Source organism: Trichosurus vulpecula, chromosome 1, assembly GCF_011100635.1.
Source record: "Trichosurus vulpecula isolate mTriVul1 chromosome 1, mTriVul1.pri, whole genome shotgun sequence".
Classification (NCBI taxonomy): domain Eukaryota; kingdom Metazoa; phylum Chordata; class Mammalia; order Diprotodontia; family Phalangeridae; genus Trichosurus; species Trichosurus vulpecula.
The window spans coordinates 136,254,059-136,273,020 of NC_050573.1; the positions used below are offsets into that span (position 1 = coordinate 136,254,059).

Genomic DNA, 18,962 nt, shown 5'->3' on the forward strand with positions numbered 1-18,962 from the left:
GAAAAAACCAAAACCAGTCATTGTACTCAAGGAGCTTACTTGATGAGACTGGAAATGAAAAAAGAACATGGAGATCCCTGGAAGGGAAGATGAATTTTAAGTAAAATCCTTTCTTTTCTTTTCTTTTTAAACTTATTAAAGAAGGCTCCTCGTTATTATCTAAACTGAAAATGTACTGTATTTCCCAGTCCTTTCTTAAAGCTTCACGAGGAGTCTAAAGAAATGAAAGCACAGATTTAAGACCCACCGAGACTGTCCAATTTTAAACCCTACACGGGAGATGAAACATTGTGCTTCTGGGAATTTCCGAACAAATAAATGAACCGATTTGTAGTCAGTTCCCCTGTAAGGAGAGAGGCACTTAAGAGTTGGGAGCGATAGCCTCCAGGATACAGCGCTCTGTGAAGTCTGACTTCGCAGGAAAGGCGAAGTGGGTCCTGCGGCTCTACGTCAGCGACAAAGGCGGCTGCTTTTCTGTCTTGTAGTTTTCTGACCTTTGGGATCAGGGGTCGAGAAGAATCCGGCAAGAGGCTCAGAGCTCTAAAGAGCTATCATCGTACTTTAGGACCTCAGGGAAACCAGAGATTTTCAGGCTTTAGGACCCGGGGGATTCCGGGCAGAAAAAACCCTGTGGAACACAGCACCACCTACTTATTGAAGCATCAACCCCCTGCCACAAACCCGTTGCATCTCTATTCGAAATCTCACTCACCCTATTTCCCACCGCTCAGTATTAGGGCTGTTTCTTCGCCCAATTTAGAGAGAGGGGAAAAAAAAAAAAAACCTAGAGTCAGGCATATAGTGACGGTCAAAGAGAAGGCAGAGGGGAGAGAAGACTTGGGGTGAGGGGAGGAACCAAGCTGAGATACACCCCCTCTTAGGTTTCGAGGTGGGGGGCATTGGCTGGGACGTAGCGGCCGTGGCTGGGGACGCAGCCGCACATGCCTCGCCGCTTCATTCCCTTCTGAGAGCCCAGTTCGCGCAGAGAGGAGCTGTACGCCCCCTCGCCCGCCGGAGAGGCAGGACTGACTTAGCGGCTCTTACTGCCTAGACTGCGAGGCTCTCGCAGCTCACCCCAGTCTAGCAAACTTTTTTTCCCCCTCCAGCCCACGTGTTTTTGAGCAGGCTGCCCTGCCTGACACCGGGATGCAGCATTATGCCTGAGAGCCCTCGTGCTGCTGAGTCCGCTGTGAAGGTAAGTTGTTCTCTGCCGGAGCGCTGTGGCTCCCTTCCCTCTGGGGTAGGTATCCCAGCTTTGAACTTAAAATGGGTCTAGGGTGGAGGGATTGGATAGGAATGTAGGCACTCTTCATCACCTATCCCCCCTTATCGCTCCCAAGGGAGCGTTTCTTTTTCTCCCCATGCCTTTTCTGGGACGTCTGCTCCGCAGAGATTTTCAGTGATTGATTGCCTTGATTGCAATCATCTTCTCATTGAAGTTGCTGCGCGCTCTGATTTAAGGCAGCTCCCGAGGCTTAGTTGGGTCTAGTTAGAACTGCTCCTTAACTTAGTAAACTCATGCTGAGTGTTTCATCCCAATAAGAGAAAATTGATCAACCTTATATAGCGCTCCCCCTTAAAGAGAATGGTTGGTGGATTCAAATGTACAGACGCCTCTCTGTCTCCCTGCCTTACCTCCCATCCCCTTCCTTTGCTCCTCTTCCCTTGCCAAAAACCACCCTTTCTTGCCTCCTAATCTCACAGATTCCCAGGACGGAGATGCTGCTGGACGTTAGGGCTTGTGACTCCGCTCTGTAGGAGCGCCTGCCTGACTCTTGGAACCCCTTCCCACTGGCTAGCAACGATTCACTGTCTCTACCCCAGCCTCGCCAGTCGTGCCGGGCTCCGCTGATGACCCCTCCTGTTCTCCGACTTTGAGAGGAGTGTCTCCCCACCAACCCAACCGCCCAGATGCAGTTTCGCCTCTTCTCTTTTGCCCTGATCATCCTGAACTGCATGGATTACGGTCACTGCCAAGCCAACCGCTGGAGACGCAGTAAGCGAGGTCAGTATTACCCAGGGGAGGGATGTGTTGTGTCGGGTGGGAGGAGGCAGAGGGACTGGCGCTCTGATGGGGAGGTATTATTCACCCCCAACCATACTCGGGCTTCTTGGTCCTCAGATGGCCAACACTGTGGCGTTCTTCACTCCCCTTCCCAAACCCCTCCCCCGCTCGGGGAGGGGGCGGGTTGCCCTGCGCTTCCCTATCTGGGCAAAGTGGCGCAGCTACCCTTCTACCCCAGCTTTTCATTATTGCAGCGCCGCTCTGAGAAAGAAAAGTGATCCCATCTTTGCGCAAGTCGAATAAACGGATTTACACCTTCCCCTGAATTTGGCCACCCATCCTCCCCCCCCCCCCCCCATGAACATGTTCTCTTTCCCAGTCTTATTCTATGAGGCTTGCTCTTTTATCTGGCGTTTTCTTTTTTGCCTGAAGACCCAGATGAGCTGCTTTTGGGGCGGGTCACTCTACCAGGTGTGCACCACGCAGGCATCCAGTACATTGGCAAGCTATTAGGGAGCACTCTTGGGACCCGGGAAGCGAAACGAGCATAGCCCATTTAAATCCCGGAAAGCAGGAACAGGTTCGAAGGCCCAGAAAGAAATCCTCTGACTTGTTAGAGTTGGAGTCACAGGTTTAGAATTCGAGTAGAAACCTGGTGTAACTTTGCAAGTACAATAGTAAACCTTGGGGAAGCTCACAAATGAAGTGTGATAACCAGAATTGTCGTCCCCTCATCTTCCTATGTCAGAAGGCACGTTAGAGTTCGATTATAAAGCGAGCCCCACTAAGTTCTCTTTTTCACTAGGGTTCTCTAATTTCATCGATTCCTCCACCCCTCTCTCAGCCCTAGTACTTAATGCTTCCTTCACCAAATTGCATTTTCTGGATGCTGGGGAGAACAGCTGATGAATTTCGTGGAAATCACCGAGGCGCTTTCTGTGCTGTTCTGGGGAAGGAGGCTGGTGGTTTCTTCAGGTAGTGCTGTGACTGCCGTTAATCCTGAAGGACTGGGGCCTGGGAGGGGGGGGCGTGAGGCTTCAGGTCCCGGTGGGCTCGATTGTCTTCCCCCTGGGATGCAATGGAGGTTGTGTGGAGCCCCAAACGTACTTTGCAGCCTCACGGAGAGAGCTGTCTTTGTCCAGTAACTCAGCACTTACACACAGGCAACATGCATCTTGGGGCTGATGCTTCTGGGTTAATAGGTCTTGATTTTCCCGGGATATAAACGTCTCGCCCAACCTGTGATGTGATTTGTTTATAACTCGCTTGGGATTCAGGCTTCTTACATCCAGATTTTGGAGCCGTCTTATCTCGTTAGACTTTTTGAACCTTGCTCAGGATGTCGTTAAGTTGCTCCCACCTGTGGGCGATTGCCTAAAGGCTTGTTGGCCTTCTAGCTCTTGCCTTGAATGATTTTTTTAATTCGCCTTTATGTTTCACATTCTACACATGGCCTCTTTAATGATAACTCCTTGTCAACCTGGTAAACTTTAAGGTAGAGTTTTTGAAAATTAGAAAATAGTCACCTTGGCGGGAGGGGGAGTGTAAACACCCCCTAAAAAAGTAGTATTTCAGAGCACTGGTAAAATACAGTTGGCATTATACTTCAGGAAAGCTGTATCAGACAGGGAGCTCCTGGTCGTATATAACTAAAGCTTAAGGAGACTTTTCATAATAAAAACTGACATGTTATCTTCTGTGACTATTATCTGTAGTGATGTTACTGAAGTTTTGACAGAGCCTCATTACAAAACTTATTACTTAAAATTTTTTTCCTCCAAATTCTTTTCATTGAGTAAATTATCTTACTAATTGAGGTCTTTTGATAATTTCAAAGCAGCACCAAATATCAAATCTGCTATTTCATTGTATTTGAGTAGTGAGAAACTGGTAACACCACACTAGCAAGCTTCGATATATTAGATTGGGTTCAGTGGAGTGGAGTATATCATTACAGCACTCATGTGGACAAAAATGATACTGCACTTTAGATAAATAAATTCATTTTCTGTAGTTTTTATGTTTTAATTTAGATATCTGAAGTAAAACCTTATTTCCTGCTCCCCTGTCTTACTGTAGAATACAGTTTGGTGTCGCAGCTATCTAAGATACGCATAAGTGATGGCATTTGGAAAAGCTGATCCAAAATGTATGGTAGTAATTTTGCCAAACTGCTCTTTAGTCTTCATGAAATTCAAATGTTCAGGGACTGTTGCTTTCAAGCACATGCAAATTTTAGGATAGCATTTTTTTTTTACCTCAACAATGATTTAGTTTTTATATTTTCTCTAACAGATGGCTTTCCAAAATGCCAAGTTTTTTGGCCAAAATGACTGCAGTCTTAAAAGTGACCACACTATCTATGCCAACAAAGGATATACTGTGTCTTTAATTAAATGTGGAACTACTTAAAGTGCTGGCTAGACAGTGTAGGGTGATAGTAGTAATGTTTCTGCTTTACAAACTAAGCTTAAGGGTTGCATTGTGGGAGAATTGAAATGAATAGAGATTTAACTCAAGTTGTGTGAATTATCCCTCTTCAAAAACTTAAGCTGGTTTTAATTGATCTCATGTCCACTGATTGATCTTGGACCAATTGTTGTGTATAGTGAACAATTGGCTTTCCCAAAGGAGATTGATTTAAATTAGTTTCTTGGTGGGTATTTGAGGACTAGCCAAATAATGTCAGTGTTGACAGTTGACATACTAGAGTCTATTGTGTTATCAATGTTTCCTTTTTTTTTTCTTGTCTAGGGTTGGTGGTAGCTTAATATTTCCTCCAAGGCAGAAAGGTGATTCTTTCTTTTCTTTAAAAAAAAATTCAGGATAGCAAATATCACCTAATGTCTTAAATTTATGCTCTACTAAACACAAAGGCAGAAGTGATATGAAAGTTGGAGAGTACAATCCACAGAATCATATCATAGTATTTTCCTCTGATTTAGATTTTTTTCCCCCTACATATTCCATCTGCAAATAATCAAACCTTCACTGTGGGGTGCACTCAGAACTTCTCTGGCATTCTGTTTAGTCTGCTCTATGATCTCAGATGCTCCATAATATCATTTTCTTAATGAAATAAAATTCTTGGCAGAGATCAGATAATTTAGTCAGTTAAAATCAATTGCATCCAGTCTGGAATAGAAAGCAAATCTATCATTTAACTCTGTGTTTAATTTTAAAATTTAGCTTAAGGATACATAACGGAATGCCAGCCTTTTCTTTCTTTTTTGGAAAGATCTTTGTGCTCTAGGGAGGGTGGCAACGACCCATAAGCAAAAATATATATGTATGATTTTTTTGAATGAGTCACCCACCACTCTTTTTCTATTGGACTAGCTTTGGAAATTGCGTAAGATAAATATGATATTGATAACTTCATTTGGTTTGTTATTAATGATAAATGTAGCAATTCATACTATTAATCAGCTATAGGAAAGGGATAAGGATTGGATTTATGATTTCATTGGTATAGGGAATTCCCAGGTGAGGAAATTCCCTTTACCGATGTAGGTCAATACCTTCAGCACCTTTTGTGTTATTTATAGTCTTAGTTGCCTCTCTAATCAGCTATATATAAGTAACCACAATGAGTGTCTGTTTATGTGTATGTGAAATAGGCCAGCTTTGAGAAGTGTATTGACAACTAGGGTTTTGTCTATACTGCAGCCACTTTCTCCCCCCTCTTCCTGCTTTTTCTTGGCAGAATGGTCATTTATTTTAGCTACCATTACACATAATAGGGGTGATTTTTGTTTTGCTCCTTATACCAAAGGTTTACTGCTATAGTAAATTGGATCATTTGATTTGTTTACTTTCAGGAATTACTATAAACCATATTTCAAGTTGAATAGTTGAAAGGTCAGTAGACTAATCATAGCATTATTAAGGTAGCCTCACACCTTTTGTGATTTATAAAGCACCACTCAATTTTGTAGCTCCTTGACTTGTTCCAAGTAGTACTTTAAACAAAAGTTTACCTTTTAATAAAACACTTTTATGAGAAGAAAGGTTCTGAAATGCATTATTCATACTTCTAGTGGTCTGATGGTGGCGTTAGTGGTATGAGAAGTGTTTTCCTGCTATATCCTTCCCTACACCCTACTTTTGCCCCACTACCCTCTTCCCGTTTTCATAATATTATATTTAGCTTTTCCAAGAAATTGAAGTGTTTATCACAAATTGTGCGGTGGTTTGTCTGGCAACTGAGGCTGGAAAAATGAAATATATCTGCCATAAACCTCCATTATATAGCAACATTAATTTTTTTTCATTTTTAATTGAATGGAGAGATTTGAAGATATTTGTTTTTATAGGTACTTGTGATAATGGTTTATTCCTTATGGTATTCTTTCAAGTTATAAGAGTGCACATGGAACTTATTAACCTACGTTTAAGTGAAAAGGCTTTGTATGCTTGCTTTTCTGGGTTACAAAATGTTTCAGAAAAGTTCATGTGATAACTTTTGCAGCACAGACATGCTTTTTATGGACCACATTCTCTCCAGTTGTAAGTCAGTGAGTACGTCTGGCATATATTTCACCATTTCAGGAAGGTCAGGGAGTTGACACACTCAGAGCAACATCTTACTTGGCTACTGGATTTTGGAAGTAATTTAGGATAGGTAATCTTCTTACCTCAGAGCTATCTTTAATTTAGACTTACTTATTTGCCTTTGAAATCTGTCTGGAGCACAGCATGGCACTTGGAACAAAGTCCATAGTTAGAGATGACATTTCTCAGTGATCCTCATCAAATCTTCTTGATTTTATTGCATCTGATTATTACCCAGAGTTGATGTATTTAGCCTGAACTATACCTTGGGCTTTTCTCTTCCCAGCTGATTGCCTTTAGACCTTGTTATTAGTTATTAACATACTTGTCCCTGTCTAGACTGATACGTAGCCTAGAGACCATAACAATTTAGCTACTTGTTAGCAACATTGGCAAAGAGATGTGGTAAGCATTTGGGGCAAAAATGAAGGTGTCATTTGTGGCTTTTAATTTCCCTTTACTTTCCTTTTACTGATAATTAAGAACTGAATATTGGGGAGATTGTATCAATACATGCTCATCTTTATGGTCTCATGATGCTTCAGCTGCTCCCACGTTGCTCCAGCTGGAACCAATTCTTATTACATCTGATCTCCTAGCACTTCATACTCTTTAGCATTCATACTCATTACATTCTCCAATGTGTTTCTGGGGGTATATTGTAATCTCCTAATAATGAGCTTCTTGGGGAGCTTGTAAGTCAAATTTGTCTTTATCTCCAAAGGCTCAGGGTCCAGTAGAGTTGCCTAATGTAAATTTTAAGTTAATTTAGGACGATAGTTGATTAAAACTATATTCTTTCTTCACTTGGAAAAATGTTAGGATTATATGACCTTTTAGTGAACTTCAGCATTTGTATTATGCATGGAAGTCCCAGAAAATGTGCCTTAAATATTTTAGGCTCCTTACATAAGGAGGGTAAATGACTCTTTTTTTTTAATCCCCTCTCTTATATTCAGTGCTCATCAGACACTGACAAACCCTTCCAGTCTCTGTCCCTTCATGTAAGTAAGCCGAAAGTATTGATCATTTTTATCACTAAAATAATGTTAGACATAAATTAATAAAGGATCATTTATTTTTGTCAGGGAGGAAGAAAACATAGATCTTTTTCAAGCTAGAGCTTTTTCTCTCTCTTTTCTGCTAGGCTCTTGGAATCTAATTCTGCATACTTGGGCCTACAATATTTCCTACCAGTTTTGCACAGCTGATATCTTACCATGATGTGAGGGTGAGCTTGAGCTGGAAAAGATTTACCCAGAGTGTAAACTCCAACAGATGCTACCAGGCTGCAGGTGCTTGAAGCTTGGGCCTAGCTGCAGATAATTCTGCTATTGTCTTAGGGTCCAGCCTAGTTAAGTACTTAGACACTTGTAACAGAAGGCTGGTCACCAGTTAACTCCTTTCCTTTTCCCTCACTACTCCCTATTGCTCATGAAAATCATCTATCAGGGTGGGAAAAGGTGGCAGTACACATCAGTGGAAGGCCTCTTCATGCTAATGGTCTTATCTGTCATTGTATAAAGGACCTGCACTTTCCTTCATGTGGGAGCTGAAAATCTTGACCATCTGTAACTTAGATTCTTTGGGTTTCCCAAGGTTCACACACATTAAGCAACCTACCTAGAATTATGCAGGGAAGGGTATTTTGGTGTGAGAAATTATAGGGATGATGAGTTGTTATACATTTATACACATGCATATACATTTATATTATACATACATATACGTATATATAGTCGGTTGTTATACATTTTCTGGAAACTGATAGGATTAATTTGTTACCTTGATCCACCTCAGTAAGAGGTGGAAAATGGGTGGGGGGATGGAAGAGAGCTAGGTAGGTATCTGTGGCAGGTCTGGAAAATGGGGTATAACAACATGGTTGGTCTGGGACCATTGAGATAAGTCTCACCAAACAAGACACCACAGAATGGCCCTAGGGTGGGTGTTCCAAAGCTCCCCCCAAGGCATTGCTCTTCTATCAAGCAATAGATATGTGGAACATGATAAATAGATCTTAGCATGTTAGGGTTGCCATGGGTCTGTGAGATGATCCAACTTACTATACACTTGTAGACTACTTTACCATATTTGTACCCACATCCTAACCACATAGATGAGGAAATTATAGTCCAGGGACAACACATGACTTCACCAAGCACACGTAAAAAGTCAGGGGCAGAGCTGGTACTAGAACCCTGGGTCTGTTGATGTTCTTTCCATGACCCTGCACTTCTTTCCAACGAGGTGCTTTATTTTTTCCAGTGCAGCTTTAAAAATTGTCCATGGAATACTTGAGAAACAGTGTGGCATAGTGAAAAGAGAACTAGAATTAGGAATCAGGAAGGTCTGGGTTCAAGTTTTGTCTTTGATAAGGATATATAAAATCTAAAATTGCAAATCAGTATTCGGGAATACAGCTCTGAAATCACAAAGCCAAACAACAACCAAAAGCATGCTAAAGCAATTAAACTGAACATATTACATTTTGCATTATTGATTTCAGTTTGTGTACAGTAAGATTTTCTTTTACATGAGATATTTGGGATTTTATACACACTCATTTAAATGGTTAGGGACAGTGAGGAGAGAATATGACTTAAGTAGGGGTATAATAGATTCTGAATATATTGAACTACTTTATACTTAATAATACCTTTCCTTGAGTACAGCTGACTTATACCAAGTTTTTTTGGAGTAACCTTAGCGCCTTATGGCTTAATTCAGTCTTGTTAGTTAATTCTTTAGGCCTAGAGAAGTTTAGTAATTCAAGGGAACTAGGTGGCATAATGGAGAGCACTGGACCTAGAGTTGGGAAAATTTGATTGCAAATCCTTCCTCAGATTCTTATTAACTTTGTGACACCAGGCAAGTTGCCTAACCTCTGCCTGTCTCAGTATCTTCATCTGTAGAATGGGGATAATCATAGCATTTACCTCCCAGGATTGTTGTGAGGTTAAAATGAGATAATTGTAAAGTACTTTGGAAGCTTGAAAGTTAAATGCCAGCTATGATTATTTAGTTCCTAAAACTTCCACAGACCTCCTTCTGGTACTTGTAATAATTTGAAGGGACACAACATTTGAGGTGTTCCCTGTAACCTCTTGAATTTTTTTTTTTAAATTCTTTACAGAGTAAGACTGTTTGTAGAGCTTGCAATGATGAGTCTTTTCTGATTTTAGACTAATTTAAATTCCTTTGTCCTTTTTTTGGTTGGGGGGAGGGCTGCATGTATAACATTCTTTTTTACATACCTGGGACATCTATTAAGAATTAATACACAAGTAGGGTGTTTTGAGAATGTGTATATATATATGCACATATAATTACAAATGCAAAAGAATGTTACCAAATCACCACAACCGTCCAGTGGCTTTTTGGAAAGTAGTCAAAATGTCACTTAATGTTTAATTTATAATGAAGGGAATTGCCTAGAAACTTTTCTAGAGCTTTGGGTGGGTAAATTCTGCTTGTGGAATGTTGTGATTTTTAATAAAAGCATATATTTAGTAGCCCTTTGGACTAAAAAAAAAAAAGCCACATTGCTCATGACAACCCTGTGAAGTAGGAATTTTAAGTATCATCTCAACTTGTAGGTGAGGAAATGGAGACTCAAAGGGGTTGGAATGAATGGAAAAAGCGATTTTTACCAGGCTTACTATGTGCAAAGTCCTGTGCTAAGCACTGGGGAAATGAAAACAAAAGTCACCCCATCTCTTGGCATTTTGTCTGGCTGTCTCCCATACCTGAAATGCTCTCCCTCTTCAGCTCTAACTAGTGGCCTCCCTGGCTTCCATTAAAATGCTCTCTTTTCCTGGTAAACCTTCCTCAAGCTCTCTAAATTCTAGTTCCTCCCCTCTACTATTGATTTATTTGTACTTTATGTATCTTGCTTTGTTTGCTTGTTATTTCCTCTGTTAGACTGTAAGAGCCTTGAGGGCAGGCACTGCCTCTTTTTGTGCCCTCAGGGCTTAGCACAGTGCCCAGCACATAGTAGGCGCTTAATAAATGTTTATTGATTGATTGATTGAAATCAAAAGTGAAGACCAAGGGCAGACAGTCTCTGCCCTCAAAAAATTTATATCCTAATAAAGACAACACAAAAAGGAGAATGGTGTCTGGGTGGGATAGTTTGGTTTGGAAAGTTACTACATTAGTGGGTGTAGTCCAATTGAAGTAGATTGATACATCCTTTCCAGATGTAATGTTAGTATTAATTGGATTGTGGTTCCATAAGTGGAAAAGGAGAGAAGGGGCATGGTTTCTGGACCAGGCAGCAATGAAGCTATTGAGAAAATAGCCCAAGGCAAACAACTAGCCCATGTGAGAGTCGGGCCTAGAACAGCCCAGGAGTCCTGGCTTCCAGTATGTGTGATATTTCCACTGTACTATGCTGCTCAATAGGTGATAAGAAAAAGAAAAAAATCAGCATGCGTCAAATCCTGTTCACACATCACCCTTTTAGAAAACCTATTTAGAGGAACAAAAGGCAGTCTGTTTGTTATACTTTGTGTAGGGTTTGTCTCCTTTTAAAAGGTAGCTTTCCACATACGTACTTAATAAGATAACTTGAGAGTAACATCTATTATAACAAAATCATGTCTTAGGATTATTTCTTCAAAAACACAGGTTACCAAAATACTTTGAAAAGGTTAAAAGCTGTACATTTAGAAGATATAAAGGGTTTGGTTAAAATTTATTCATTGGCATTTCTATTCTTGCAGTGAACTGGTAAATGGGGCAAAGCATAAATTTCTAGTTCCGTTTTTTTTTAACAGATGAAGAAACTGACGTATAAAGCAATGACAAAACTTTCTGGAGCTCATATAGTTAATTTTTGAACTCTCCTAAATCCTAGCTAAGTTCCTTTTCTAAAAGTCCATATCGCCTCTGCACATTTCTGTGTCAGGACCTCCCTGGCCTCTCACTCTTTTGTTTGGTAGAATCAGAACGTTATACTCTACTCAGACTGAAGAACCAGGACCAATAGAGGGCACACTTGACATCCTTTTCTTATGCTTATCACTACCCATGTTCTGTGAAACTCTTAAACTCCTGGCTGCTGCTCTGTTCCCCTCTTCCCTGCAACCTCCACTTCTTTTTCCCTAGTCAGGTTATCAGGGGGTTGATAGAATATTTAGCCTACCCAATTCTTCCTCCCACTATAATTCTATACTCTCTCTGAAAAAAAAGTTACTTATTCTGTGTGAAAAATATGAGACCTCAGTGGCTCCCTTAAGGTCTTGTCTGATGTACATTTGTAGAAAACTGAGGTGCTATTTCCCCTTTGCTCACGAGGGAATATCCTACTTTAGAAGCTTAAGATATTTGCCCTTAATATTCCTGGGCTATGTTTTCAGGTGTGACAGGGACAGCCAATTTTCCTGAATTTTTCTTGTCATGAAGGCTCACTTTGATACTTTGATATTTGGGAGGACAAATGAAGAATCAAAATCATTTTTTTGGGTAAATTTGTGTAAAATGCTAGTGAGAAGCAATAGATAACCACTGTGATAGTATTGTGGCATGGTGGGGAATCCTGGATTTGGAGTCAGAAGACCTGAGTTCAACTGTTGACTTTGCCACTTGTTACCTGCGTGATTATGGGCACTCCATCTCTCTGGGCCTCAACTTCTTGTAGATTCTATAAGAATTTCAAGTAAACAGAAATTAGTATAGGCATACCTTACTTTAGAGCTGAATTGTAAAGAGTTTGGATATAACTTGAGGTTTTGCTAACTTGATTCATTATTTAAACTCACTAGGGTTACTCATCCTTTTGGGAAAGTGAGAGTTACTGGATGTTGTAGGAAGACCAGGTTTCTGTAGGCACGGTTGGCTGTCTCTCAGGAATGAGTCGAATTGAGATTTTGATATGATGGGGATTGGAGGTTTGCTTCAGAGGTGGCCTTTTTACCACCAGCCTGGTGGTGATTGAAATGACTATTAGAAACCCATTCTTTTGGGCTAAAACTTTCAGTCTTATTCATTGATTCGTTTATTTTTTCAACATTCACTTTTATGTAAGATATTGAGTTCCAAAATTCCTCCCCCCCTTAAATACCCCTTCTCCAAGATGGCATGTAATCTGATATAGGCTATACATATACAATCATATTAAACATATTTCCACCTTAGTCATCTTGTGAAAGATAGAACTTTCATTTACCTCATTGTTAAAAGGCAAAAGAGTGAGGAAGATCTGAGTTCAAAGTCTGTCCCTGACTTACATTAGCTGTGTGACTATAGATGGATCTTTTAGCTTCTGTGTTCCAAGGAAAATCTCTCTAGGACTCCAAATTGCAGAACAGAGGCTGATCTCTATCAGAAGTTTTCACCATAGGAATTCTTGCACCAATGAAATCAAAGGTCTAGACCCCCACTCTTCTTTAGCCCTTCATCCCTGCTAAAAAACAAAACAATCCAGGGTTAGGTAACACATTGGGCCATTAGTAAATGCTTCTTACATACTTTAGTGAAATGTGTGTGTGTGTGTGTGTAGGGGGGTATCCTAGTACAACTCAGTTCCTAGGTAAAAAGATCTGCAAGAGGAATAAGGGGACTGAAAGGGAAGGAGTGTAGAGTAGTAGAAAAGTTAAGCTTAATTTGTTAAAGTAAACAATTTATCTTGCTAATAAGATAAGTTATTGAATTGGGCAGTATGAGATGCTAGAGGTGGCTCTCTAGCTAGATTTGTCTGGTGAAGACACTCAAGAAGGTTTCTGCTGTTCTTTATAAAAATACTTTAAAGTTTAGTGATCACTTTTGGAGAATTGCACATTTAAGATAGATGTCAGAGCAATATAGTGTGATCTGCAGAGCCATGCTCTTTTTCATTCATGTTCTTTTTTGTAAAGTGGTTGGTCATGCAGGCAGTAATTTGACCTTATTGGTCATAGGTATCCTTTCTAGAATGGAGGATTAATCTGATTTTAAAAAATTTCTTCAGATTTGATGAAGTTCTGGAAATTTTACATATGTGAAAGACTGAGAGACTTAAAGGGGGAAAAGTCCTTTGGATCACTGGAAAACTTATTGTAATAACTATGCCTGAAAATGTGTCTTGATTAGTTAAAATCAAATGGTTTAATTCCTGAGAAATTAGACATCTCATTCAAATGGTTATGTTCCATGGACTCTAATACTTAATTATTTGGGGCTTTAATTGTAGATACATTATTATTTTTGGAGCCTTAATTACTTCAAGCATCTATGATTTTTATGGACATGTACAGAAGATGGAAATAATAGCAGATCACTACAGATTAATTATAAAGTAGACAGGCCTAGTCTTGTCTACAGAATCAAAAATATTGATATTAATATTTTTATACTAGAGACAAAAAAGGATATTTTACTTTCTCTGAACAAAAAAAAATCAAAGAAGATATAGGCCTGACTCTTACAAGTATATGAATTAGTTAGACTATATCTAGATTAGTGTGTTCAGTTCTAAGTGAGACCTTTTAAGAAGGACCTTGATAGAGCATAGGATGATAATGATGCTGAGAGACCTTGGGATCATGCCTTAGGAGGAGGAAGGAACTGGGGCAGGGATGATTTGGCAGTGTGAATGGGGAGGAATGATAGTTGTATTCCAGTAAGAAGGGATTAGATTTTTGTTGTTGTTTTTTGTGTTTTTTTTTTTGCTTGTATTTCTGCTGTCTGGCTCTAAATAAAACCATCTAACCCCACTAATACATGATGACCCTCCAGATACTTGAAGACAGCTCTTGTGTTGCCTTTAAGTTTTCTCCTCTCCAGGGTAAAAAAAAAACCATAGTTTTTGCAACCAGTCCTCACATGGCATAATGTTGAAGCTTTTCACCATGCTGGTCACCCTCCAGCCTTTCTAAAATGCAATGCCGAGAAATGGATACAATTATTACAAATGTGGCCTAACCAGGGTAGAGTACAGTGGGACCATAACACCTCTGGTCCATGTCTTAATGTAGACAAAATTGTATTAGGTTTTTTTTTTAAAGCTGCCATATCACATAGTTGGCTTATATTGAGCTTCTATTCCATTTAAAGTCTCATATTTTTTCTGATGTGCTGCTGTCTAATTGCTCATCTCTCATATAGTACTTGTGAACTTGACTTTTCAAACACATATATACAAGTTTACCTTTATAGCTATTTAATTTATCTTGATTAGATTTGAACCAACATTTTAGCCTTTTGGAGACATTTTTGCATATTTACTCTGTTATCCAGTGTGTTAAAATTCCCAATTTCATGTGATCTACAAATTTTGTAAATATACCATCTATAAATTTATAGATGTCATTGATAAAAATGTTAACCTCACAGGGCTATACGCTAATCCCTAAGAACTCCACGACTGACAACTTCAACAGTCAATCTCCAACTGTTAATGACTACTCTTTTATGGATCTAGCCATTCAACTAGTTCCAAATCCACCTAACTCGACTGTCATCTGGCTTATATCTCTTCATCCTGTCCACAGAAAGAGTAAGGGAGACTTTGCCCAGCTTTTAGCAGCACAGACATATTTGTAGCATTCTTCTGATCTAACAGTTTGGTAATCTTGTCAAAAGACAAAAGGAAATAAAATTATTCTAGCATGACATACTGTTCATGAAGTTATCCTGGTTCTCTTTTTCTAGGGGTTCATTAACCATCTCTTGAATAATATGTTTTAGCATGTTTTCTAGACACGAAGTCAGATTCACTGTCCAGTAGTTGGCATCTTCTGTTCTTTTCCCTTTTTGTGAAAAATAGGACATTTGCCAATTTCCAGTCTTGTGGGACTTCTCCTTGATCTTTCACTGACTGTTGCTCAGCAATCTTATCTATCAACTCTTATAAGTTCTGTGCTCTTATTTTTATATCTAACTTTACTTAGGTTATTGTGTCAGCCTTCAGTTTAATCTTTAAGGTTTTCTATACCATCATATAATTTCCAAAGAACAACACTCTTATTTTCTTGTTACCTATGCTTATTCTGTCCATTTATTTTTCTTTGTTCAATTGCTATAACAAGCATTTTTATAACTATATCAAATAATAGGATTGATGGTAGACATCTTTACTTTGCACCTGGTTTTATTGGGGAAGGTCTCTACCATTTATCTGTTTTATGTAATGTTGGCTCTGGATTTTTGATAGATACTATTTAACCTATATTTTAAAAATTACTCATATGTTTCATTTTACTTTTGTCATCAAATCAGATATTTACAAAGTGCTTTGCAGATCTTTAAGTGCTACATAAATGCTAGCCATCACAATTGTTATTGGCCTCTAATTGAGCAGCACGGTTACTAATAACTTCTTTTATTTTTATTTGTTGTGAATTCTCTTTTTTATTTTTGACATTTGCAATTTGGTTTTCCCCTCTGTTAAAAAACAGAGTAGCTAATTGTTTATTTTATTCATTTATTTAAAAACAACTCTTACATTTACTTAAAAGTTCAGTGGGTTTGATGTAATTTGGTTAATCTTTTATGAAATTTTCAGAAAATGTTTTGGGATATGGTAGGATTTTTAATTTGTTGCATTTCTAGTTTTTAGTTGCATGCCCAATTTATTAATTTGTTCTTTCTTTTGTTGATGAAGGTGTTTAGAGTGAGATCTATTTCCCCTCAAGAACAGCTTTGGTTGTATACAAAACGTTTTGATGGGCTGCTTCATTGTTGTCATTTTCTTGGAAATTATTTATCCTTCTTAATATTTGTTCTTTGACCCATCATTTCTTTAGGGTTAAATTTTTAGTCCCCAGTTAATTTTAATTCGTTGTTCAAAGGCCCTTAATTTAAGTGTTATTGTGTTGTAGTTAGTAAAGTATATGCTTAATGTCTCTATATATTTGTGTGAGGTTTTTATGTCCTAGTTCACGAACAGTTTCTGTAAAGCTGCTAGGCACAACTGAGACAGGTTCCTTTCTCTTCTCATTTGGTAATCCATAGATCCATCATATCTAACTTTTCTAAAATATATTCAGTCTTTGACTTCTTTATCTTTTTATTACAGATTTACCCATATAGATTTCACCTATCATTGATTTTGCTTTCTCAGCTATTATAATTTTGTTTTCTCATTTTCACCATAATTTTTCCTTTAAATATTTTGATGCTATGCCACTCAGTGCAATTTATTATCTATGGGATTTTTGAACACAATGTAGGTTCCCTATTTATCTCTTTTAATCATGTCTGTTTTTATTGTTGCTTTTTCTAATCACAGGTGCTACACTTTTTCTTTTGTAGTTCACCTGAAACGTATGTTATGCTCTAGCCCCCTTTTTTAAACTATGTGTATGAATCATTATATTTAAGTCTGCTTCCTGTAAACAATATATTATTTTTTTTCTGCTTTCTAATCCATTCTGTAATCCTTTCTGTTTTATGTGTGACTTTCATCTCACTCAGGGTCTTGATTTGTTAACTTCCTATTATGTTATCCTTATAAGTTTGTTCTCTGCCCCACCCCTTCCTTTACAACGGTGTTGAGATAGCGGAATATGCTCAACACCAGTGTTCTGTAATTGAAGTGATATGCTTTCCCTCAGTTGCCTCTCTTCTCTTTATTCAGATCTCACTTTTTTATCCCTTTCTTTCTGTTTAACCCTCTATGTAAATTCACCCTCTGAAAATGGAGTATGTTCTGCTTACAAACGATTCCTCTCCCCATTCTACCCGTTTCTGCTCATTTTCCTCTTTATTTATTTCAATACCTGATGCAGTGTGTCTGGCAGTAGGGTGGGGAGAATAAACCCTCTTTGTCCATGCCACATGAAAATGAGGTTCATGTGAATTCCCCACCCTTTCCTACAAGTTTGGATATTCTTCATATTTTCCTTGATTATATAAGGCAGGGCTGTCCAACCTTAGGTTTTTATTGAAACAATAGACAATATATTTTGATTTGCCATTTTAGTAAGAGCTCTGCAGTAGCTCTGCTTCATTTACTAAAGCATTTATGTTCTATGCTTATAGGTGGGCCGCATAAATCACACTGCGGGCTGCATGCTGCCTGTGGGCTTCATTTTGGACAGCCCTGATATTAGTTAATAAGGTCTACTCCTTCTTCCTGCTTTCTTCCCTACTGTATTACTTTTCCTTCTTTTTCTTGCTTCTCTTAAGACCATCCAAACATAACAAAACTGCCCCAGATCTTCTGCTGAATTCAACACTCTGTGATCCTTAAAAATATTTAGTTTTTGAGGTGACGCTTGTTTTTTCTCTCCCTACTAGAATTTAAATAAATACTTTATGATTATGTAGTCCTTTCTAATTTTTTCAGCATTTCTAGGTTTCTCTTGTCAATTGCGTTTCATTTCAGAGATTCTATTTATCAGGAATGCTTAGAAGTACTCTGTTTCATTATAGGCTTACTTTTACCCCCTGTTGGATTTTCCTTTATTTTATGGGTTAAGGTATTCCTAACTATAACCTTTTGGGTGTTTTTTTACTTTTTAGAATATTATATTCCAAGTTCTCCTGTTCTTTTTTGTGGCAGCTTCCAAATCTTGTGTGATCCTGACTGTGATTCCTTTGTATTTGAACTATTTGTTTCTGGTGGCTTGCAGTATTTTTTCTTGGACTTTGAAGTTCTCATTTGGCTATGGTGATCTGGGATTTTCATTTTGGAGTTTGTTTCAAGAAGCGACCAATAGATGATTTGTCTTCTGGTTATAAATCCAGACAATTTTCATTTAGTGATTGCTTGAAATATGATATCTAGGTTCTCTCTCTCTTTTTTTGGGGTGGGAAAGGTCCTGGTTTTCTGATAGTATGTTTCTTAGATGATCTCTCCTTGTCTTGATTTTGGAGTCAATTATTTTTGATAGCAGATACTTCATATTTTCTTATGTTACTTTGATCTTTTGAATTTGCTCTTGTATTTCTTGTTTCATAGTCATTGATTTCTATTTAGTCTGTTGTTTAAGTAAAGTTTAGTACTTTCTTTTCAAGCTGTTTCCCCCACTCTACCCCCATACTTTCCTATACAACTTTCATTACATATTTAATATCCTTTAAAAAATCTGTTCCCATTTCTTCCAGAAATTCTAGTGGACCTTGTGGTCAAGCTGTATTTTTATTTGAGGCTCTCCTTATAGCTATTCAGGGCTTTTGCTATTCTGTGTTTTTGTTATGGATGCCCCTGGAGCCATAACATTTCTTTATGGTTGGTATCTCTTTTTGTTTACATATTTTTCCAGGCTTATTACATGAATTTTGGACTTTGTGTCAGGGCTAGGCTCTGATCAGTACTCTTGAACTGGAGGATCGGCCCCTTTTGATTATGATCTTTATTCTAGTCAGTATTGGTGTTTGTGTTCTGATTCCCAGTAGGTTTAAGGCATGCCTATCTCCTCTGGGTACATAGCTTTTCATCCTTCAGAGCCCTCAGTGATAGGTTAGGTCAGTATAT

At 38.6% G+C, this 18,962-nt stretch overlaps 1 protein-coding gene across 1 annotated transcript in view; it reads left to right on the forward strand.

Annotated features, from left to right (window-relative positions):
• Window positions 1-1,168: 1,168 nt before the first annotated feature.
• Window positions 1,169-18,962, forward strand: part of RSPO2 (R-spondin 2) — a 261,543-nt gene continuing 243,749 nt past the window's right edge. Inside the window, exons 1-2 of the mRNA XM_036741234.1 lie at window positions 1,169-1,195; window positions 1,705-2,005. Coding sequence (XP_036597129.1) covers window positions 1,912-2,005 — 94 coding nt within the window. The 5' untranslated portion in view covers window positions 1,169-1,195; window positions 1,705-1,911. The remainder of the gene's footprint in view (window positions 1,196-1,704; window positions 2,006-18,962) is intronic.